The sequence below is a fragment of the Phoxinus phoxinus genome, assembly GCF_949152265.1.
Source record: "Phoxinus phoxinus genome assembly, chromosome: 24".
NCBI lineage: Eukaryota > Metazoa > Chordata > Actinopteri > Cypriniformes > Leuciscidae > Phoxinus > Phoxinus phoxinus.
Window position 1 is genome coordinate 23,207,209 of NC_136899.1, and position 25,825 is coordinate 23,233,033.

Sequence of the window (25,825 nt, forward strand, 5' to 3'; positions counted from 1 at the left end):
ATTAAAGAATGCTTTGGAATATAGATGTAAGATTGGTCTTGTTTTAAAGAAGACATTTGGCAGATTTGTGTAGAAGTAAATCAATTAAGAAAGTTAAACAGTTAAAAGTTATAGAAGTTTGAGTTTATGAAAATGTACAATGTTAAAAAATGTATTATTCATATTTTATATAAAATATATATTTTAAAAACCTGGTGGACTCTAAAAATGCAAAAAAATCAAAGCCAAATATCAGAAAAACAAGTTGTGTTTCAAATTTTAGGTTGATATCTCAAAAAATAAGCTTTCAGTGAGATTTAGTTTGGGCGCAGTACCAAACTTTTTCACTAGTTGACATTACTGCCCATATAAGGGCGGCTCCATTTCCATATGTTGTTTAAGTGATCTGAACCATTATTTTTTTTTAATTTTCATTATGAAATAGACATCCTATTCAGAAGTAGTATTGGAAGTTTGGCAGATTTTTAAATTAATTCAACCTCTAAGAAACACAAAAAGATCACGTATGTGCATTATAGCTCGCTGCCACATCACAAATGCTGAATCTATTATTTTTTTCTTTATATTCAAAACATTTTCAGACCTTTTTTTTCTAAAATAATTGAATGGATGCTATCTTTTGAACTCTTGGCATGAAAACAAACTGAGGTTTCATTCTTTCATGATTTTTCATGTTCATCACTATTTCAAAATAAAGGTCTGAACTAGGGCTGAACGATACATCGAATTTTCATCGTCATCGCGATATGAACTCCCGCGATGAACACATCGCAACAGACAGCCTGACACGATGAATAATGCCTGGTTCAGATTACACGTTTTTGACTCCTAAAATCTTGTCGTGTCGTGGACAAGAAACATGTCAGACTACACGACCAGTCATCACGTGCCGTCACACACACACACATTCACTCGCAAACATTCACTCGCACGCACAGACACACAAACTGTCCCTCGCTCACTCACTCGCGCTCGCTCACTCAATCCCGCACACACGCTCACTGGCGCACACACACACTCACTGTTGCACTCTCACTCACTCTCGATCTTATTCACATATTCAACCCGTCGTGGAGGACCGTTAAAGAATTAAACATGCTATAGTCTTTCTGTCGTGAAGCATCGCAGACGCGACGTATAGTCGCCCACTATGACACACTATACGAGATGAAACGATCGAATCTTGCGTCCCGACGCCCGTTGTCGTTATTACGAATCTCCACGACACCCATACGTCAAACGGATCGTGCCAAAATCGCGCTAAAATCGTGTATTCTGAACCAGGCAGGTAATAAACGTTTGACCTATCACGCAAAGAACCTATTAAAGCACTAAGACATGGGAACTGTATAGTTAACAATCACATTTATCGCAAGTCATATCGTTATCGCAATATTAAACCATGTTATCGCACATCGCAGCTTTTCCTCATATCGTGCAGCCCTAGTCTGAACACGCCTTAGGAGTATGAAAATATTCTTGTTGCAAATTGATAAATTACAGCTCCTCTGTAATTTATTTTGAAAATCAGTCACCAAATATATAAACTACAGATTGTAAGCTTTCAAATGATATATAGTTTGTCAAGATTAGTTTAGGTTTAGTATAGGATATTACTGTTTTAAATATGTAATGGCTGTGTAATTTTCATATGAACACGACCGGAGATGGGAAAAAGATAACAGCAGCTTAAGTTTCTGCTCTGACAGCCACAAGATCACGGCGAACCCTGTGTGTTAGAAATCAGGAACGGGGAGAGAACATTGTGCTTGGTACGTTTTTAATCTTCAAATCAAACTTGGGTCTTCATCCAAAGTTTAAATCCCATCTGGCTAGCCCTCTTCCCGTAATCTTTGCGCTTTACGACAGTAGACGGAGAGTTGGCGGTCTTTTTCGGCTGTTTGAACGTTTTCGACTACCTCTGGAAGTGGTTGGAAGTGGACAAGCTCAAAAAGTTTTAGAGCTCATTTACACCTGTATTTAGCGTCGTCCACTTCCGATCCAATCGACTAAAACACATCTTAATACCAGGTGAAAATAAGGCCTAAGTCTCATTCATGTCAGTAAATCAAATAGTGTTGTACAAATGAAGTACCTTGGTTTAATACTTAAGGTTAGGGGTTTGTAAGTTGCTAAAGCTGAGTATAAGCCTGAGTAATAGTGATGCTAGTCACCGATGAGCTCCACTGGAGGAAATATTCTGTTATCTCTAACATACATTGGAAGAAGTGAAATTGAATTCTAGATGGAGGCCAAAAGGACTGTCAGGTGTCCATATTTCATTTTCACAGCCATGGGTTCTCCAATTTCGGCCCACTTGTGTCTCACGTTTCTAGTGAGTAATGACAAAGGTTAAAGGTGACTGGCTGTTTCCTGTGAAAATGTGATATTTGGAAAATCAGATCTTAACAAGCTGGATGTTTTTCCACCAAAAAAAACATCTAACTGCTGATGGAACAAAAGAAAAACAACTGTATAGTGAAAGTTCTTTACAAACATGCGTGTGAAAGCCTGGATTACAAATACATTATTATTCAGATGAATGAGGCATTTATGTGTTATCATCGCTCGACTTCTTGAGAATATGCAATGGTCTGCATCCGTTAGAAATTCCTTTGAAAAAAGAAAGAATGGTTAGGGTTTATCAGAAGTCCCCCTCCCTGTGTGAGCAGTCATCCTGGCATATCACAAGCCACACAAGAAAAGAGAGAAAAAAAGAAAAGCAGATCGCCTCCCATTGATCTCCAACCACCGTTGATTCCTGCTTCATGAGAGAGTTTTCAGGGAAAGCTGTCCACCGCACTCAGGCGTGTAAGGAGACGATGGCAAATTGATGCTCCTTGCTGCGAGCATCGCTTAGACCCTCAGATACATTTTATGTGTAGAAGGCCTGTTTTCTCTTGTTTACCAAAAGCTGTTCTCTCAGAGTGGATAACAACCCTGAACAAATATGACTCTCAGCTGACGCACGGGCCACACGGCGAGCGCATGGAGATGATACTCATTACCGCTTTGGCTCACAACAGAAATAACAGGGACACTGTTCAATTTCTCCACCGATGTCTTTAATAACACTCTATAACTATTATATCATATGTGGATCTAACAGAAAGGAGTTAAAGACAACAAAAACATAGCTAAAGACAGCAGAGATATAAATGGATATAGCATTTATTGCAGTATAATTACAGATTATAGAATTCACCTAAAAAAGGCCGAATTCAAGGTTTCCACACTTTGCAACTGTAATGAATTTCCAAGATTTTTCCATGGATTTTTCAGTCATTTGACGACTGGATATAGGGATTTTATAGAAATCACAGAATTTGTCTAACATTTACATTAGAACTGAGCATAACTAGAAAAACGTACATTAGAAATTGTATTTGACTTCTAAGATGTATTCATTTACATGACTTTAGCTGGACACACTTTTGATTTCACTGATATTTCCGGGTATTGTTGTGTATGTGGGAGTTCCACATACACACGATTTTGGTCAATCATTTTATTTTAAGTAGTTCTTTCCAGGCATTGTGACACACAGTATTTCCTGTCGAAAGAGAAAGTAGTAGTGTAACATATCAAATGGCTTGTGCTTCTTTTTTTTAAATAGTCTAGAATTAAAGATGGATCATCAATATTTTGGTATTTTTCCCTAGAAGGTAAAAGCTCTCAACTTGAAATGTTTATATTTGTTAAAAATGAATTTTGTCAACATTTAGGAGAAGCAATCTGACATTAAATAGCATGAACACTGAATTAAAGCCACAAATTTTGAGCCATTTTGATTGAAGTCTTTAAAGTCTACATGTCAGTCATTTTATCCCTTAAAACTCATTTTTGATCGCCAAATTATTTAAACGTTTTTTTCATTGGAAAAAATAAGGTCTCCGTGCCTTAAAATGGCTTAAATGTAACTACACCCTTGCTTCATTTAGTATACGAGGTTCTATGAATATGCAAATGAGCCCCGCCTCCACTCACTCACACCAGCTCAAAGCCGGTTCCTTGTTACATCATACTCCGGGGTTCCCTTATGTATTTATGGAAGTGTGCTCTTCAAAAATGGCATTTGACTGTTGTCACGCTGAAATATATAGAATGAAATGTATACATATTTAAAAGGAATTAATTATATAGATTGCACTGCATGTTAGCTTGCTTATTTTGCTCAAGAGCATGAGGCTTCTTGTCATACTAATAAGAAACTATTATTCTAACCAAAAGTCAAGAGCTGTACTTCCAGCCACGCAAGTTTATAATGCTGTTTGCACATGTTTTCGGGAAACTCATTGAACTATGGTGGTAACGATGGAATTTGCATCAGAAACACAGCCCATATCTACCCTAGTATCTTTCACACAGTGCGAGTCCTTACCATTCGAGCAACAGCGCTTTCCGCACTAAAAAGCCTGGCAGTAACATACACAACAGGCTACAAATGCTCCGTATAATGACCACGGCTATCTACCAAGAGCAGTGCAAATTAGCGTCTGGTTTAATACCAGTCAATTGACTTGGGCGAACCTTAGTAAATCACATTGCGTGATTCATTTACATACTCTCCTCCCATAAATGTTGCGTCTGAAAGGGAAACTCCTACAAATGCATATGCAATAAGTTTAGGCAAAAATAATTTCAGCGCAAATTTTTCACTGCGTGTCTTAAGTAAATCCTGACAGTAGTTATAACTCCAAAAGAGGGTTTGCGCTGGCGGATCTGTGAATCTGGCCCTAAGTAAGTGGCTCCTGCAAAATAGCATTGTGTCCCAGAATACAAGAAGACAGTCTTCTATGAATCTTGGTCGTGCAATCAAAGAAAGAGTTTTCATTCCCCTTTAGGTGACCTTAAGGAACAATTCTAGTATTTTCAAGCCAGCACGCACACTATAATCCTCGACAAGTGGGTGGGGGAAGTTCCCAGTGTTTTAGATGATACTGAGATTGCTTCTGTTTTTAATATGATGTCCCTTATGCTCTTTTAATATGCAATCTGGTTTTATCTTTTCAAACGTCTCATGCACTCACTCATCCGCCGCAGACTCGTTACGGGTGATAGGAAGTGAACTGCAACAGTTGGCTCGGGTCCAGCGCCGGCCAAGGGGATTTAATAAATATGATCTTTCCCACTGTAATATTTCATTTCTCCTATCGTGTACGCCATCGCATGTGTATGTCTCCATGTTCTCTCGCTGCATCACAAGTGAAGGTGCCCTTTAGAGAAGGACAGCAGAACCAAGTAAACACTCACAAACTTGCTGCAGAAAGTAGGGCATGCTGGGATTTTTGTTTGTAGGTTTTGTTTTTTTATAGTACAGAGTCGTTTCAATGAATGTCACTGGAGAAACATGGATTGCCTACTAATAATTAGAGTCAAAGCAGATGACTTTGTATGTGCTCAAACATTATTACAGAGAGGAACAGACTTCAGGCATATTAAATAACAATGACGGCACCATCAGTCAAACTAGACATCAGAGATTGGAATCAATCCAGTTCATATGAAAACCATATGCAGCTGGCTTATCTACATATTCAAGCCTTGTCATTAATAATCGTATAACGCGCCTCATATGTGGCTGGATGCCTCCATGGCGATGCAATATGATGCAGTAGCATCCTCGCGGCCAGGAAACAGAGTAGAACGACTGTTAAGAGAGAAAGGGGATGGGGAAATTGATAAGACGATGTGGAATCAGCCAGATCTAAGGTCTCGTGGGACAAATCAGGACCAAGATGAATATGGATTTCCATTAGGGAGCGAGACGCCTTCTATCCAGGTGATTTGTTCTGAAATATCTGCAAGTGAATCTCCTTCACTTCCATGTTTCCTGCTCCTTCACTGAAGTCATTTGCAAGACAAGATTTTCTTTTCCGCTTTTTTTTTTTTGTCCCCCAGGCGACGTTGAAAATTAAAATGCAGTTGTGTGAAGTGGCAACTAGCAATCACCTCATCTTTTCTGTGCACCTCTCGCTTTCTCATGCGATACTACGCCTCTTTTTTATCAGGGATAGGAGGGAAAAACAGATAAAGCAAAAAAACGTATCCAAGAGAGCGGGGAGACTGTTGAAGCATCAGTTATGACCTGGTGCTAATGATCTCTCATCAAAGCCAGAGTAAGATCCACGCTTATGAGCACGCATGGTGTGTGCCTGCAGCAAGAATCACCAATGAGCCGATAATGAAGCTCTGCGTGCAAAATATCAGTCTCCCCTCTCTCCAGAGGACTTGATGCGAGCGTGACACACGCACATCATGGAAATTCCTGAAAATAGCTCCGGATACCGGTGTTTTCTTCACAGGGTGCTGGATTGTCAGGAAATAGTGGCAGTTGAGGTATGTCTGATCCCAAATACCATGAATTACAAATCTGCCACCAGACACAACCTGACATGCTTGCTGCGATATTCTAGAGACAAGTCTGAGCCGGTCCTCTCCCAGAGACGGCATACATTAGCCCTATATGCATCCTGACAGATTACACATTCCTCTCTAAACATCAGTGTCTCATTTCATAGTCCTTCACTAAGTCAGCAATCTCGGTACTGTGCCAAGTTTGTCTTGATGGCAAAATAGTACAGTAATTTGTTCCCTCAGGTTTGTTGTTTACTATGGAAGTAGTTTCTTTAGCCCTATTTGGGTGGGATTAGTGTTATGTAGGGAGATGGGGTAATGTAATAACTACCAAAGCTTCTCTGTGATGTTAATCCAGTCCAAATTGGCTATGTCAGTAAAAAAAATTCAGGACTTTTTCCTTTGCCAGTAAAGATTACAGTCTTTTACATTAAATAAAATGTCTTGAAGAAATAACCACCATCCAAACCTGTATTGCGATCTGACAAATCTGGTTAAAAGCTTGTGAATCTATGTGTAACTATCATCATACATCAAGCACTCCAAGTGTCTCAAATGGACATTGACTAATGACAAGACACCAGAAAATGACATGATGCACTTAACTCTTTCCCCGCCAACGTTCTTTATTTTGTCCAGCATTTTTGATAATTTTCACTAAACTTGCATCCCCCCAGAACATTTTGTGGTATGAATATCCAAACATGTAATATATCAAAAGATAGAACATGCTTTAAACAAAAAACAAAACGCTGAGAAAATCGCAATTTTGTCAAAGACTAAATCCGGATCGGATTTAGAACGATGATCAAAACTTAGATGACCTTGTCTTGCCTATCGTTTGTCTCTCCTTCTTCTTCACATGTGTTTTGATCTGGAGATCCTGTACTCTTTCAAAAGACGTATAATAGCGCCCCCTACCGTATAACAGTGAAAACATGGATTGCTCGTTGTGTCATAAATTAAAAGCCCACTAAAGTGCCTTGAAATGTGCAGCATTATTTAAAGGTGCTCTAAGTGATGTCAGGCCAAAATATTTTTTGTCACATACAGCAAACATCTCCTCACTATCCGCTAGCTGCCTGTCCCCTGAACACACTGTAAAAAAACGCGGTCTCTGTAGACACCACAGGCTCCACAAACAGCAACAAAAACAAACTGGACTAACCCGTCCACGAAACATAACAAACAGTGTTCCAGCCAATCACTGGCAAGAAGTATTTGAGGGTGGGTCTTGGGGGTTAGTGCGCGTGCACATGAAGGGGGTGTGTGAGTGAAGGAGAGAGAAGCATCAAGAGGGAAGTTTGAATAATGGCCGACACACGACCAAAGAAACGACGTTCCCTTTGATCAACTTACGAAGAAGAGGGAAAAGGATAAAGAACGCGCGAAGTACCGAATTTACATCGGTAAAGCGTTCGAAAGATGGCGAGAACTCCGCCGGCAGAAGGGCTTCAAGTCCAACGTTCAGGTTGCTCTGTTTTTGCTTGACAGGTGGGTAACGTTAATTTTTTTTCTTCTAAATTGACGCTTATGTTCGCCAAACCCACACAAGGATATAATTAGCTAGAACTATGCAGTCAGCGTTAACTTTGGTGAATACAACATATGTTTGTAGCAGCTAGCGATCAATCTGTATTGTAAATGATCAATCAAATTAATAGTAAGGCGGCAATTTATGTGAATGGTTGTTTTTTATCCACTGTTTGTTATGAATTTGAATGTTCATTTATTGGAGACGAGATGCGGAGGAGGGAGGGTCTAGCTAGCCTCCGTTTTGTTTGACAATAGTTCGAACGTCAACAAGAAGTGACGTCACCCACGATCGCTTAGAGCACCTTTAATGTGTGGACGTAATTTCCCTGAAACAGGAAGACAGGGCAGCACATATCAATCAGCTCCTCCTCTTTTTTTAAATGGCCAATCGCATTTGTGATCGTTATATCATAATATATCGTTTATATCATAATATATCGTTTATATCTCAGCTCGGCCAGAGCCGTTGAGCTCGGCAAAGCCGCGTTTGACAGCTTATGACAGCTTATGACAGCCACAGTCTAATAGATTCCTCTTTTAGATTTAATATGGAAATGTTACTAAAGCTAAATAGTGAACCATCATAGTTTGAAAAGTGTGTAAGTTATGTTGGTGCATGGCGCCACCGGTGTTATCTCTTCTACTCATCAGTGCTGTTTCTAATGCCGAGTCTATCTAACCGTCTCTCCTCCTGAGTCCTGATCTCCTCCATATTGCTTTAAAATATAGCATTCTGTGTAGAATTCAAATGGGTCCGATACGTTTTCTGGTCTGTGCCGACTTGCACACATGATCCGCTCTGTGTTATCGTGTCTCTGGACAGGAGCTGCGGCGGTTCTCGTGACACTAACTTAGTTCTCCCCAATGGAAAGCATTTTTACACTGTCTGAATCGTTCCGTGTGTGTGTGTGTGTGTGTGTGTGTGTGTGTGTGTGTGTGTGTGTGTGTGTGTGTGTGTTTATATTGGAAATATGGGGTTTGTATTCCTTATACAGTTTAAAAGTTATTTATTGAACTATAAAAGACTGAAAATGAATTTAATATTGTTCATTGATCTATGCACATGGTGTCCGGACACTGTTACCTGTTTAAAAAAAAAATTTCCAAAAGTAATTCATTAATTAATAATTTTCTATAATACAGATACAGGTATTTTTCCATAAATCAATTACACATTTTACTCTCATTTCATATTTTGTGGTGGCTCAGTTATATGTAACCTCACTGTGCAATTGCAGTATACACTTATCACACTTATTTATTTTGTTTATCCTGTGCAAACTAATGATAAACATTACATGTCCACAGTAACAATTACGTTACAGACATGTCTAGAAAAATTAATCCTATTCAAACAGGTAGATAGGCTTTAGATATAACAGTTATTTAAGATAGTCTTTGCAGAGATCAGTCTGCAACCTCTGACATTTCTACTGCTGAACCTCCAAGCGTAGATGTCTTTCAATCTTCTGTTTCTTAGACACTCAGAGGTCAAGCAGCTTTCCAGGAAAACATGCTGAGTTCAAAAGTTTATCACAGAGAATCAAAAGTTACTTTCTGGCACCAAGACGTCAATGGACAATGGCTGAAGATGTAGATAGAGCATAAACAATATGGTCAGCCTCAATCATTGTTCAAAAGTAGCAATTCATTGTGATTTTCAATAGATTCTGCACTGGTGTTCAGAAGGGATTGTAAAATGGATAAGAAGCCATTGATTTCATTTACGTTTAATATACCCTTCACATCACTGTGCGGTTTTACTGTTTCGGTGCAGGGTGAAAACAGCTTTCATGACCACTGGCATGCTTCAACACAACTGCTATCAAGCACATTTCATCCAGTCCTGGGCATGTGTCATATTTCAAACAGAGGCCCCATCATAAAACATTCCTCCTTGCATGGCTACCTGACTGACACATGGCGTGAGAAAGATAAGACATACATGTTTGACATTATTAATTGCATGGTTGTATGTTCACAGCGGAGCATGACCACAATGACGCCCAGGAATGTTGGGAACGTAGGTCATCATTCTCCATCTTTATGTCTTCATGTCCATGGATCCAGAGAAAACAAGTGCTAAAGTAAACACTGACAGCATATGGTGATGAGAGAAGGTAAGCCACTGTTACATAAGGCACTTCTCATTTCTGCAGGATGTTGAGGGAGTTTTTCTTACCTGTCTTTTGCAGAGCACTCTAGAGAGGTACACAAATGAAGGATGGATCTTTAAAGCTGTCAAACATGCTGCATAATGTGGCTCGGTTTCCAACTTACAATTTAGCGCAGGAGAGAAGCAACTACATGGGAGGACATTTTCCACAATTCTCACATTGCATATGGTGTCCATTTGACTGAGAGTTTTGATGACAGGCAAGATTTTGAAAGCATTTGTCTGTCAGTTTTAACTCTGAAGGTATGTAGATTGAAGATGGTGTGGAGTTTTTCTCCTTCACCTAGGGACTGAGTAAATTGTCATTTGTCATTGTCGTTGCATTGCCTGAACACTGGCAGTGTGCAACACAATTTCTTCTGATTAGGTTCATGAACGTTAATTAGCTGTTAGCTGTGTTATAATCAGCGTCAAAAATACAAAGCGTATTATATTGTATGCATATGTGCGTATCAGATGTCAAAATTTAAGTAACTACATGAATTTAAATGTATTAGCTGACAGAAACACAATGTCATAGTCAACATTAATGATTAATGAAGAAACAAAGCTACACTTACAAAAACTCTGGCAGTTATACAGTGGTACACTGTATATAGTGGTACATCATAACATCCCTTTATATTTGTAAGGGTAAACATATTTTAAGAGGTTTTGTTTTACGTTGCTCGGCTGCAACGTAAAGAACATTTACATTTACATTTACATTTATGCATTTGGCAGACGCTTTTATCCAAAGCGACTTACATTGCATTCAAGGTACACATTTTACATTTTATCAGTTCTTGCTTTCCCTGGGAATCGAACCCATGACCTTGATGCTGCTAGCGCCAACGCTCTACTGTTTGAGCTACAGGAAAGCTTGACATTATAGAACAAATAGTACCCAACCGCGTAAAATTACAGCTTTAAAACCCAAGCAAGACACTGCTAACCGGTTGCACTAAGAGTGGACTAAACAAATGTGCAAGTGATAAGTTGATAAGTAGTAATCCTATAATGTCCAGCGTCCACTTTCCTGCCCCTCACTAAAACAGTCTACAGCTGTTACATCATGTTACATCACCTAATTAATATTCATGATCTGATCAGGTTTAAAATATGCCCCTGTATTTAAAAAGCAAGGCACTTGAAAGAATACCATCGTATTACAAAACCATGGTAACACTATGGTACTTTGACTCAGATCAAGTCTCTAGTACAATTAGCCAGCAATATTCACTGAACTTACCATTAAAGCTTAAGATATTTCACAATTTGATGAAAAATGTGTCAAATCTTTGTGTCACTAGTGCAGAGTTAGCAGAGGGGAGTGACTATTTTTACTTTTGCACTTCTGTCTACCCTCTGGCCCACAAGTAAGTCCCTTGTCAACCCGAAAAGCATTGACATGCATCCATTTGGCAGAATCTGTGAGCGTATGTGTGTGTGCATACACACTCCCTTGCTCCCACGGCACCGCCTGGCACGCAAACACACTTCACATGTCTTTCCAAAGTGATCCTTCTGTTTTCTGACCGCCCCACGGAGGAGAGAGAGCCAGAGGAGGGGAAAGTGGGTGAGAAGGGGGGTCTCACAAGCAAACACTAAAGGTTACTGCACTCATTCCCCATTAAATATCAAGGACAGCGGTAATTGCAGCACCCTGTTGTCAGGTTCCAGTGGCACGGTGGGCCATCTCATCCATCTGACCTTGGGAATGAGAGAAAATGGCTTCTCCGGTGATGAGGAACCATTCGGAACGAATGTTGCGACGCTGTATTGTGGTTAATTACCTTCGGTCTACTGTGCCACTAATAACTGCCTTGTCAGAAATGGCCCTTGCTGCCGAAACGTATGGGATCAGCAAGTGATGGATCTCTTTCAGGTTGTAACCTGTGGTACATGCGATGAGGTTTTCTGAGGACAGGTTGCAGCATAATTGAAGCAGGGGGCAGTTAATGTGAGCGAATCCAAGCTTACATGGAAGACTAAAAGGGTAAAGATAAACTGTGAATGGTGGACCGACAGAGTGAACAAGAGGTGGCCCGAAAAAGAACAAGTGATGGCATGTAATTAGCACCATTCCTTTGCATGGCCTCATCAGTAGGGAAGGACTTTGCTTGTGCCGATGCAAGAGTGCAAATTGTTGCTAGGCCATAGTGGGAGTTGCTCTCTGTTCAAATATAGTGCCCTGGTGTGCCAGCAGTGGAATGTGTCTGGTCTCTGGTTTGGTAGGGCAAGGGACAGAGTTAAATTCCAGGATTAGAGGGAATTGATGGGAATGCTAACTGAGCTGGCCAGCTGCAGTAACCAGGGCCAAGGTTTGTCCCTGGCTTATCGTGTCAGTGGCTGATAGTGCGAGAGGAAGCTCAGACCCCTGGCATGAAAACCTCGACGTTCTCCCAGCCCCACTGACCCAGATTTTCACACCTCCACTCAGAAAGTCCCAGAGAGCTGCTTCATTGAGCTTGGCCTGGGCCGCTAATTAAGTCCCACAAGGGAAACCATACCAAAGTGAGTCCTCCGTCAAGTCTTTGTCAGAAAATTCCATCCTGGTTCTTATGGGTAAAGCTTGATTTGCTGTTCACTCTTTCACTTGATTATTGAAATCTTCATCCTTCCTTTTCAGTAGTCCATCTGAAGTTTAAAAGTATAGCTAGCACTGTAAAGCAATGACATCTTCAGCAAAGTAATAGAATGGCTAAATTGTCAGATGTCACATCTCTAATGCTAATCAGCTACATCCGACAAGTAGTTGTACAAGTTCTAAATGGAATCTCCTCATAATCACTTTCCAACTTTAAGGAATCCATGTCATCTCTTCAGCCGGAACACTAGCCTAAAACCCTTCACATGTTTTCTTAACCACAAAGTCATTTCAGGTGACTGTAGAGGTTAACAACGAGTGGTTGATTCCTATTAGAACTCACCTGGGCACCTGTCTGTCAGTAATGATTTGTGTTGTTTTTTTCCTTGTTGTTGTTTTTGAGCAGAAAAACTAGGCCTGCTGGGAAACGGAGTTTAATGTTCGCTATGTGTTTTCCTCTTTTCCCCTCTCTGAGGACAGCTGTGGCGTCTTCATCCATTAGCGCTTAGATGAGTGAGGTGTGCAGCGCTGTGTTGACACACTCGGCTTCCTTCCGGCCTGCTTGATAGGAAGCCGTGTCTGGCAGCTCTCTAGGGCATAGGCGATAGTCTCCAGCAGTCTCCTGTCTGCCACTCATCATGGCTAGAGCTCTGTCACAGTAAGCTGTCAGTACCATGAGCGATGAGGACTGGTAAAGTGTATCCAGAATGAAAATAGGTTTTGCGCTCAATGTCGGTCAACGTGCCGTCAAGATTTATTTATTGTAAACTTACATGTGACCCCTGTGATGTGTCACATCAAAATAGAGATTTTTTTCCTCCCTTGGATGTAAGCTTACTTTTGGCTTCTTCAGTGTTACTTGAGGCTGAAAAACAAAACACACTAAATGCACAATGAGTAAAATTTATTATAGTTATGTATCTAGGAGCACTATCCTTCTGTCAGTTGTTTTATGTTTTAAATTGCTACGTTTCAGCACGTTTGTAAACTGCTATTATTACTGCTACTTGCTTTGGCTATACTCATTCTCATACTTCCGTGTAAATAGCATAATACTAAGAAAATACTGCTATGTTCACATAGTGTATACAGCATATTTCGCTATTTGCACTTAGGGTTAGAGTGTTCCATAACTTTGCCAGGTTAGGGTTAGGGTAATCACATACCATTTGTGTTACTGACGTGATTGGACATATGATTTTGGTTTTTTGGATAATAAAATAGCAATAAAGCTCATAGACTTCAATAGGGAACCATAACTAGGGACCAGAATACCAGATAATATCCACCCTTCAAAAACTCATTGAATTGCAAGGAGGTAGCATCAACCAAAAGAAAATAACTTAAAAATGTAATAATATAATATAATATCTGTAAGTTTGGCTTAATTTAATTGTAGTACATCAATAGAGTAGCTCCTTCATTTTAAATAATCTTAACACCAAATATCACAGCCAACCCTTCCTTCTCCGTTTCATTTGCTTTCTTTCCTGCTCGCTTGTAAGTTCATTCAACAGTACTCGTCCGTATAGTATTACTCGAAAGTGATGTATAGTAGAGTGTGACGAAATCCGAACAGAAGTTGTCAAAGGAGACGCATTCAAAATGCATGTATGCATGCATCTCTGCTGACAAACTTCTGATTGAATCACCTGGAAATGGGGCTTCACTCTCTTTGGCTCGATTTACGGGATATTGTACATAATGTGTTGGCGTCAGGGAGTCGCTATCAATATGCGGGACACTCCCGGACCTTCTGGAGAACTGGGATGACTGAGATACTTTAAGGTGGACTCTTTTGGACACTAGAACCACCATCCTAAAAAAAACAGTCAGAAAACCTAAGCAAACACATAGAAGCATACTACAAACCACACAGCACACCCTAGCAACACAAGAGCACACTCTCATATTTCAAGCATTAGTGCAACCAATATTTGTATATTATATTCAAGAAGGGTAAACAAACTAAAGGAAATAACAAAGAGATGCATCCACAACATGATGCCAATTTAATTTACAATCATATGAAAGCTGACCCTTTCCTTGTGACCCAGCTATGCTGTGTGTTAAGCTAACAGTCTGTTTTATATCTGTGCTCCTGGTTCCTGAGGGGTTGTGTCTGGGTGATGGCACGCATCATGCCTCATTTCCTGGAGAATGCAGGACACAGGGCTCGCAGCACTGCAGGCTGGTCATGAGATATGGGTTAGTCATTCTCAGGTGTTTACACAGAGAAACAGAGGAAGAGAGAAGAGCTAATGCTACTCGCATTTCACTGGGGAATGGGGAGATTTTAAATTGTCTTGCCAAATTGTTGACCCAACAAGCGCATTTACGATGCTTGTAGCATTTGTGCCATACTTTGTGAGGCAAAATGATTTTAAATAATGCAGTTTTACTAGATTGCAATTGCAAAGACAATTATGGGATCCGAATGAAACGCCTCATTTGCTCTGTTTGACTTTTTCAAAGGATTCTAGAGCAATGAATTATGATATACAGTCTACTTCGGCAGTTTTACACAGTCTTGCAGTAGTTTATACTAAAGCTATATACTATTTAACTAGCTATGTCTTTGCCAACCCTCTGTAGAACGCACTGTTGAACACGTTTCTATTAAATGGACACCAGCTCATTCAGTATCAGGTGAGTCAACAGTCACACCTGAATCCCCAGCCAATGGGAACACGCACAGGTGTTTGCAAAACAACTCTGATCCGTCTCTGAGTGTGCTGACCCGGCCAAGGTAAAACAATCCGATGAGAGAATGCCTACTCATGGGAAAATGACATAACCAGTGATGGGAAGTTGGGAGCAGCGCATGAAAAAAGCGGATGACGCATTGCTCAAACATATGATATCATAGTCTAAAGTCCATAGAAGGTTGATGTCATATTTGTTGATTTGAATGTACAAACAGAAAACCAAGTCAACATATGCTTAGAGTTGGAGGAAACCTACAATCATGACATATGTGTGATATAACCACAGACCTCACGTAAAGGTTGAAGGGTGAAACCAAACTTGCCACGTTTCTACCACACTAACATAGTAAACACTTTTAAGGGGTGCAGATAAGAGAAGTAATAAGTGTCATGTGCAATAAGTTTCATTTTTTAAATTAATCGTTTGATCCAGCTCACAAAAGAGATCTGCATGATTCATTCACAAATCTGGCTGATCTGGTTTTTGAGTTCAACTCACTGACTCAATGATCCAGTAACAGCGCTTAACGGCTCACTAGACCTAAATTAGGGTGACCATGCGAGACAGTCACAAAATTGTGAGCTTTGTCCCGCAAGACATCGCGCATTTTAATAATTGTTTTTCTTTCTTCCCTGAAATTACAATACTACAATAAAAAAATATAATAAATGCAAAAAAAAAAATATGCGGTTAAAAAGCCATTGTCACAGCCATCTTGCCAGAGTTATAGCGGGAAAATTATCAACAAACGCTTTCGTGGAGAGGTTTCCCCCGCTGTTGACAACTGGATGGAGTAAAGGAATCAGTGGACCTCAAGAACATCAAACCTGCCAGATCCAACTAAAAAAATAGAGGTTCAAGATGCATTAAATCCGTTAAAACTCATTTACATAGTCTAATAAAGTAAAATAGACTCGCTAAAGTTGCTACTTAAGGAACTTTATTTTAGTATAAAATGTGATTTTTACCTACTAGCCTGTTGCTTAGACTGAATATAGGTTCTATCGGTCACAATTAATAAAGATTATTGACTATTTAAAACGTTATCATCCAACCTGTTGGCAAATAGGCTTTCCATCTAATGAAATTCAATATTTACATAGTATAATAGAATAAAATTTACTTTTCACACACGTGTCCCGCATTGTCACGCAAAATCACTTCTACTGTCTGGTCACACTAACCTAAATGGACCTAAATTTCAGACTGTTTCTCACACAAAACTATTGTTTGACTGTAAGAGTTTATTGTGCTTTTGTGTTCTTTTTGAAGCTTTAAAGATTTAGTCCTCATTCATTGTAATGTATTCTATTTTTAGTGGGGTGGGGGCAAACTATTCCTGTAAAATGTGTGGATGGTATCATATCCAGCCTAAAACAAGAAGCAGCCTGAGCTCCATTCTTATTATTGTAAACGGGAAAGCACCGTTCAATGTCATACTGTCCTAATAGGGCGAGACAAGTTGTGCTAGTCATACCGAAAGTATCAAAAAGAAACTTTCCTTGATTAGAAAGCCCTATGAGAGTACATTCATGGAGTTAGTCACTTAGTATTCACTATTTCAACCGCTCTATGTGTACTCACTGTTGCTATTGTTACCATGACAAAGGGCCTCAAAATCCCTTTTGAATGTCTTATCATGATTGGTTAAATTACTGGCCATGTTAATACAAATCCAACTCGCTCCAAAATCTCATTTTCATTCTGTTTCCTGTCATTATTCCTAATTCTGCCTCACTCTGTGGATTCGGAAGCCACGTTGCCATGGTGACGGAATTATTAATTTGCCTATTTCACCCATCCGAAACTGAGTGAATGCACATGAGCAGTACATTGAACAGATAAGATGAATGTGTGTTATTGCGATGGATTTACAAAATGTGATAATGTGCTTATAAAAAAGTGTCCTACTAATGAGGCAAAAAGAGTCTGATTGTAGATGATGAGTCTGTTTAATCTTTTCTCTCAGACATGCTTCGTCACGGGTTGTTGGATTCTGCGCACACATTCCTGAATTACATTATAATGAACATGTGTGAAATATGGTACATTATTCACAGAACTGTTGGATAATAGGGGCAGGGCTACCTGTTTAACTGACTAATACCATCCTGTCTCTTACAACGCTGTCTTGTGCTGGATCATTTTATACAGTTCTGTGAATAATGTTCCATATTATTGCACACATGCCCATTATAATGTAGTTCAGGAATGTGTGTGCAAGATCCAACAACCCATGACGAAACATGTCTGGGAGAAAAGACTTAATAGACTCATAAGCTGGACTCTTTTGGCCTCATTAGTTGGGCACTTTTAATTAGCACATTTTGTAAATCCATTATCACATGTTGTAAAAATATTTTATGTTCATAATGGAACATAAAATATGTCTAAATAATAATAATACAGCAGTTTTCAACAGTGAAAATATTGGCAGGGCACTACAGATTTGAACTACTGACCCAACTGGGCTAAGGAGAAAGAAAAAACGAATCTGCTGCATCATTCAGGAAAGGACTCGGGGAAGGTTTTCTCTCTTTGTTTTGAGTTTACCAACAAGCATGTGTGGGGTCTGCTGCACTAAACTCAGTTGTGACAGAGACTCCAGTGGTATACATTAGATGTGGAGCTGAGATAAGAGATAAGACGGGGAGACGCATTGTGTTGCAGAGAGAGGAACGTGGACCTCCTGGGCACTGACCTGACTGCCAGAGATCAGCGTCCCTGATGGGACGGACAGACTGGAAGAGGAGATGGGGGAGGGCGGCTGACGGGCCACTCCACCTTGTGAGGCTTGGCTCAGTATCAGATTTTAGTGGAGGACAAAGGAGATTTTCTTGTATGTGCCCCCATCAGTAGGACAGTAGGTGACCCACTGTTAATGTGCACAGAAAACAATGCTAAAGTCATGCAGTGAGTCAAGTCAGAGATGCTTTGGACATGTCTATTTAAAGCTCCTCAATTGCTATCCTCTTCATGCAACAAGGGGAAAAATATATATATTTTTTATTTTTCTGAAGAAAAGTGGCTTTTGCTTTACAAACTCTATGGCGTGGCTATAGAGGTCTTTCAATGTACGGTTATGAGATTTTAATGTTCGTTTTAAAGTCCACCAGGTGAAAATTGTACAAGCATGATGACTTTAGGTATCATTTATGGCCGTAGTACAAATGGAACAGAACATTGGGTTAGAACGATTAAAAATGAGGCGTGGGAAACGCACTTTTTCACCTCCTACTTTCACACTGAGCTTGTGAAAAGTTCAGGACTGAATCGCAGGGTCTATCCGTGTCATTAATGGTCAAGGTAACCCGATAGACGGTCTACTTCCCCAACTCTCTAAAAGCATCATGCATTCATTCACCCAAGCCTTTAATCAGAGGGTTGGGCTTCTGTTTACACTTTGGACCAGATAAACGCACACCCCCCTTCTGAAAAAAAAGGAGAGAGGCGATTTTCCCACAGAGTTCCAGTGAAAAAAAAAACATAAAATACTTAACATTCCTTGTCGTGGAATAACGGTAGAAGCCGTTAGCATATCAAATAGCAAGGGACAACAACCAACCTCAACCACAGAATGTGAAACAATGACCATTCAACTGCCATTAAGATTTCCCATCACATTTAAGATCTTCCTCCAGAGTTACAATTACGTGAACCATCAATATACGGCTTTAGTGCATTGAATAAGATGTTAGATACCCTATTTTTAGATCCTTGTTATTTCAGTATTTTATAGTGCAGTGCCAAACATTTGTGCGGGAAGTGTCTGATATCATAAACAAAATAAAGTGAATCTGAGAACTGCTGCATTGTTTGCTGTTAATGGGGTCTCAAATATAGTGGATAAAGTGGAAAAACATGCAAATCTTGATTTAGGACGACAGTATACTTGCATATTAAAATTCCACTGCAAAATTATTCATACTCAGCAAGTATAGATAGATAGATAGATAGATAGATAGATAGATAGATAGATAGATAGATAGATAGATAGATAGATCAAAAGTCACACCAAACCGTAGACACACCCAGAGCAGTGAGCAGTCATTCTTGCTGTGGCGCCAGGGGAGCGATTGGGGGTTAGGTGCCTTGCTCAAGGTCATTTCCTGTGGGCATTGAGGATCAAACCCTCAACCTTCTGGTTACCAATCTGACTCTCAAACCATTAGGCCACGACTGCCCCATACAGGCAGCTTCATTGATTATAACAGAACTGTGTGAGATCGAATCACCGCTATGAACTAAGACGAGTGGAAGCTTTTTAGCTATTTTATCAACCCAGTCTCATATAAAAACGTACCCTGAATACGTTGGTCCAAAGTGCAAAACGTAGAGGGGTTACAATAATGGCCCTTGATTTGTATCACTGTTACATTTTTTTTGCCTATTCTTTTCCTATTGCTTTGCGTCCAAGTCACGTGACTTTCAAGATTCCGGCCGTGAGAACAAAAAACATGGCGGACATTTCTCTCATTTTTAGTGAAAAAAAACAATATTTTGAGTTAGTTTCTGCATAAAAATAAGTTTTGATTACATTTCTAGCGAGAAATATATATTTTATTTTCATAATATTCACTCAGTGAATGTACATAATCACTCGCTTGCTCGTTGTTGCGAATATTTTTCAGATCTCGCCAGAATAATGTGAAATTGAAACGTTTTGTTTCTGCATAAAAAAATCAGTTTTGATTACATTTCTAGCGAGAAATATATTTTTTATTTTCATAATATTCACTCAGTGAATGTACATAATCACTCTTGCTCGTTGTTGCGAATATTTTTCAGATCTCGCCAGAATAATATGTGAAACTGAAACGTTTTGTTTCTGCATAAAAATAAGTTTTGATTACATTTCTAGCGAGCAATATATATTTTATTTTCACAATATTCACTCAGTGAATGTACATAATCACTCTTGCTGCGAATATTTTTCAGATCTCGCCAGAATAATGTGAAACTGAAACGTTTTGTTTCTGCATAAAAAATAAGTTTTGATTACATTTCTAGCTAGAAATATATATTTTATTTTCATAATATTCACTCAGTGAATGTACATAATCACTCTTGCTCGTTGTTGCGAAGATTTTTAAGATCTCGACAGAATAATGTGAAACTGAAACGTTTTGTTTCTGCATAAAAAATAAGTTTTGATTACATTTCTAGCGAGAAATATATATTTTATTTTCATAATATTCACTCAGTGAATGTACATAATCACTATTGCTCGTTGTTGCGAAGATGTTTCAGATCTCGCCAGAATAATGTGAAACTGAAACGTTTTGTTTCTGCATAAAAAATAAGTTTTGATTACAATTCTAGCGAGAAATATATATTTTATTTTCATAATTCACTCAGTGAATGTACATAATCACTCTTGCTCGTTGTTGCGAATATTTTTCAGATCTCGCCAGAATAATGTGAAACTGAAACGTTTTGGTTGCTATGGACGCTGCTATCGCCTTGACCTCTGACGGATCAAACCCCCGCCCACTATATGCGTTGCGCCTGATGTTGATTTGCTGATCAACACATTAATCCGTGGCAGCGGGAGAAACTATTGTTGACAAAGTGACGAGTTACAATCTGTTTGAAATCTACCGGATCCTCTGTGCATTTAACTTCCTGTGTGGTGCAATGCGATCTCATTGATAGGTGTTGACGCGTCAAGGCCACACGCAGAAGAAGAAGCGAAGAAGAAGGAAACTAGGGAAAAGAAGCAGGAAAAGGTAAACAAGGAGGAAAAGGAAGCGTAGAAAAATAACTTGATCAAGCTGAACAAATGAATCGCCTTGACCCCGAAGATGCCATATTCCTGGTTGATGCGTTCTTGGATGAGTGCAAGGTAAATAACATGATCTCAGTGATGGAAAAAGCATACTAATTACATGCCAATTACAAGGTCTAAGACCATAACAGACTCTGAGGTATAGCAGGGAAGTAGTGTCAAGGTGCAAAACTGAAAACACTCCAAACAAAGTGCAACTATACAGACAGTACCTGGTTCAATGTCTTTATACAAATGCAAGCTATAGTGCTGAGCTGACCTGAGTTCACACGTTAGAGCCAGTGAGAGTTTAATTCAATATTCTGTCAAAACGTTTCACTTTCTTTTCTAGATCTGTCAGTACAGTACAGGACCACAACCGTTAGACTGAATTTTTACAATGTAATTGGTTTTATAATGAGATGTTTATAGGTGGTGATAACCTTGGTGGGTGGTGGTGGTATTCTGTGGCTCAATTGTTTATTTAGGTGGATCAGCCTGGACACACTAAAGAAGGGTCAAAACAATCCACAAAGCTGTGTGTTTGGCTTGATGAGGACAAAGATGGTCAACCTCCGCCAAAAAGATGTAGAGCTGGGGAGAAACGAAAGCGAGATTCAGCTACTGGTTTGTTTTTTGTTTGTTTTTTCATCATTAGTTGCATTCATTATTCATTGAGCAAGTTCTAAATGGATATTCATATTTTTGCAGTTTCTTCAACAAGCGTTAAAGGGATGTCCTGTGCTCCGTCTACCAGCACAACTGAAGACACTGTGACCATCGAAAATTTTGGTTTTTTTCCCTTAATACTTGTTTCCTCATTTGTTATGTGGTAATTGTCCAGATTTACCATTGCCACCTTCCCTTTTCATTTTCAGACTCCCTCATTCAAGATGTCCGAGACCTCTTGGGAAGTGGTGCTGAACAACCTCTCCCCTCACACTGGAGGAACAGGCAAACTTCCTCTCTGGAGAATTGGACAGTAATGAGGCCCTTCATGGTGAACAATATGTTGTCATCTGAGAAGCCCAAGGAGGGGGTTTGCCATCATTGTGGACACAAGGCTGCAGTAGTGATGTGTAGGGACTGTTTACCACGATCACTCTACTGCACAGCCTGTGACCTTTCCACACATGAGGCCCTGGTGCTTCATAACAGAGCATCCATGGTGGAGGGGTTCTTCAGACACCTGCCGCCATCCACTTTTGTTCAGCAGCAAGAGGGAGGGAAATTCTCCTATCATGAAAAAGGTAGTTTTTAAGTCTCAGGTTATATAGGCTGTTTTACATTTTACACAAACTCTGGTTTACTCCAACAAACATGCTGGATGAAGTTTTGTTTGATAGAAACAACACCCTCCCTGTTGAGTTTTTGGTTTCATTTACTCTACTATGTAAACTAATTCTGCTTTTTAGATTGCATGTTACCAATCGTTCCTCCCTGCTGCGACTGCTCCACTGGGCAAACAAGCTTTTCCAAGGGAAAGCCAGTTATTTTAATTGGAATGAATGGTAACGTTTTTTTATTTTTATTTCTTCATATTGTGTTTTTTGTTTCTTGTGAACAAGAGATAATTGTTTTTCTCTGAAATTTCAGGAAGATACAACCTCTTCCTTCCATCAGTAAACTGCTCCTGTGGAAAAACCTTGCCAGTGACCATAAGTGATTTGGTTGAAAGTGGTTACTGGCCAGCCACGGTCAATTTTGAGACCTTGTACATGGTGGACTTGTTCACCACGTATGAGGATCTTAAAATCACTGCCCCAGGGATGTCGAGACAAGCTTTTGTCAGCATGCTCGAGTGTCGTACAAAGCTCTTCGGGCGAGTGAGTGAACTCCTCATTTAAGTTATCCTGTTTGGATCATCTTTTAAATAACTGATTCATTGTTAGGACTTGTTCTTACAATCCCCAAAGTTTCAGCACATATTTCTTGACAGAGCCCTTTCTTTGTCATGACCACGATCTGAAGCCAACCTTCGAAACAGCTATTTACTGTTTTGTTTTTTCACTTTTGCTCTCAGAGTGGTAAGATATGTGGGGACACAATGCAGAGGGCCTTCCTCGAATGGGCCTATGCCAAATTTGAGGTTGACAAGCTGTCTCAGGTCCAGCATTTTCAGTGCCCTGCATGCACACCCTCCATGTTGGCAGTTGCAGTGGATGGGAACCGCAAATTATATCGTTTCAAAAGCCAACCAGGGTGTGTAACATTCATGTACAATGAAATTCTAGTGAGCCACAAATTAATTTTATACAGTAAATTTAACATCTATATATTTCTTTCAAGACCTGATGGGTTTTTTGATGGAGTCTTTTTGGCCAGTGATGCTGAGGTGTCCTCCTTTGTTGATTACATCCATGGAACAACTGGACATGTAAGCTAAATTTATATTTCTTTTTATAAAATTTTATGAATGCTTGCCAGTTTTTTCCCCAAAATGTAAACATTATTTGGTTTGCATCAAATGTCATAATACCATGATTTAGAGCTTATGTTGTAAAATGTAACTGTGTAAATGTCTGTATTTGCCCTCATCTGTTTAAGAATCCAGGGAAAGGGAGATGTGGTGCGGGTCAGTGGACCGCAGCACGAGAGTCCGCCAACAAGTCTGCAAGCAAACTAGACGAGGAAGGTGTTGAAGTTGCTGTCTGCCGTCATGGGGTTTTGCTGAAGGGACTGAATATGTTCCGTGGAGAAATATTTGCATACCCATTATATCTCCAGAAACAGCTAGCTTCACAGACCGTCCAGTTTTTTTGCTCTGATGTGGTCTGCAAATATTGGCCATATTTGCGGAGAGTTGTGGACCACTGTCCAGAGTTGGAGGACTTGCTGAACATGCGCCCATTTCTCTCCATCATGCATGCAAAAGCGCATTCATGGATGTGTGAGGTAATAATGACAATTAGATGTATTTCCTACCAATTGTACCACACATTATGATTGTCTGTCCTCTGCCCCTACTTGTTGTTTTCCAAATTATAACATTCATGTAAATGTGTTACAGTTAAAATGGGGGGGACGCAATCAAGAAGGAGCTGGAACAACAATCGGGGAGGAGGTTGAACAGGTTAACAGCTTCCTCTCCCGAGCAGCCATATGTTCCAAGTACATGTCAAAAGCCGGTAAGCATTTTTCATGTATAGTTGTGTTCAAGGTCAAACCAAGGGGTTTGAACGCTGATGCTCGGCCTTTGCATTTTAGAGTTCCATACATAGGTGCTCCCTTAGAAAACCACTGTCTAGTCAGCACTTTTACACTGATCAGGATTCTCTTTATAATAATTTCACTTCTGACACGTTAATTAAGTGTATGATTATTTCCAGGTTTATGTGACAATATTAGAGAATGATCAATGTAGTATCTGACCTTTGGTCCTCACTGTGAACCTAAATTACTGCACATACATTGTGTGTCAAGTTCGCACAGACATGCTAACAATCCAGGCAAGTGGCTGGAACAAGCGAAAGGCAGAAAACCTTCACCGAACACTGGCCAAAAGATACATCAAGGTACTACCTAGGAAAATATGTATAATAACATTTTTGTTTTTAAATTGTCTCAGCATTTGTTAACACAGATATTTCTTTCGGACAGACTGTACAAAGGATTGCAGAGGCAACAAAGGACCTGGAGAAACTCACAGCTGAGTTATCTCTACAGCAAGACACAGTCCAGCAGTGGGTGTCTGATGTTCAGCAGTGGACCTCAGGTACTTAGGAAAAAATATTTGATGGCTTATTTTAAAGAATCATTGGCTCTGCTCTTGTACAGGGGATCTGAAAAGAGGCTGATTGTAAACTGAAATGGGCATTAATTAATTTGTTTGTCGTACAAAGGAGCAACCATCCAAAATGACCTGCAGAGGACCATCGAGGGGCTATATTTGGGCATCAAACAGCGAAAATTTCAGCTGTATCGTCAGTCTGGTGAGAGCAGAAAAGGCCACTAGTAATGCAGATTTATACATAGTAAAAATAGCAAAGCCATTTATAAAATAAATAAATAAATAAAAATCTTTTGAAGTATGTTTACTACAAGTCAGGGCAGCATACTGAAAACCTGTCAAAATCATAATAAGGTTGAGTGCAATATCCAAATATTTCCAATATTTCTGCAAAGGGCAGAGATGTCCTGACTTACCAATTTTGTCCTCTATTTAAAAAAAAAAGATTGTTTAAAATAGATTCTGAAAAAAATGTCCCAAGTTTTTTCACAATTTTTCAAATGATAATGAAACTTGTGATGTGTTTTGTGAATTATCACAAAACATCTGTCAAAACAATCATAACACATACATGCATATTGTGAAGTTAGGCTTTTGTGTAGTCATCGTGTGAATGCACACTCATTTTGTTTTTCTCATTGTAGGTGGGAACAAGCGAAGGCATCAACTGAGAAAGAAGATTGCTGTTGAGAAGAAAGCCTTGGAAGTTGCCATCAATGACCACAATGCTACTGTGGGGGAAGTTGAAAAACTGCCTCCTTCCAATGAACTTCTGGCTGTGGACAACTACTCCTGGCCGTGGGAATGTAAGTACTTCCTCTGAAATGCACTGAATACAAATTGTTCGAGGCACACATCTTGATGTAAATATGGAATCTGATGTAAAAAATGTTAAGACACTGGGCAATATGCAAAAAAAGAATGCAGTAATTTGTAAATGGATGTGATCGAACCCCTTCGCTGAAGCGCTGATGTTCTATC

At 39.6% G+C, this 25,825-nt stretch overlaps 1 protein-coding gene across 1 annotated transcript; it reads left to right on the forward strand.

Moving 5' to 3' along the window:
* Positions 1-20,779: 20,779 nt before the first annotated feature.
* LOC306993023 (uncharacterized protein) lies at positions 20,780-25,667 on the forward strand (the record flags this gene model as incomplete). Its single annotated transcript, XM_079602454.1, has 14 exons — positions 20,780-21,192; positions 21,603-21,741; positions 21,826-21,906; positions 21,993-22,364; positions 22,530-22,625; positions 22,711-22,940; positions 23,138-23,316; positions 23,404-23,491; positions 23,662-24,009; positions 24,125-24,242; positions 24,538-24,629; positions 24,715-24,829; positions 24,957-25,046; positions 25,489-25,667. Exons 1-14 carry the CDS (start codon positions 21,130-21,132, stop codon positions 25,665-25,667), a joined length of 2,190 nt encoding a protein of 729 aa, XP_079458580.1. The 5' UTR covers positions 20,780-21,129.
* Between the last annotated feature and the right edge of the window lie 158 nt (positions 25,668-25,825).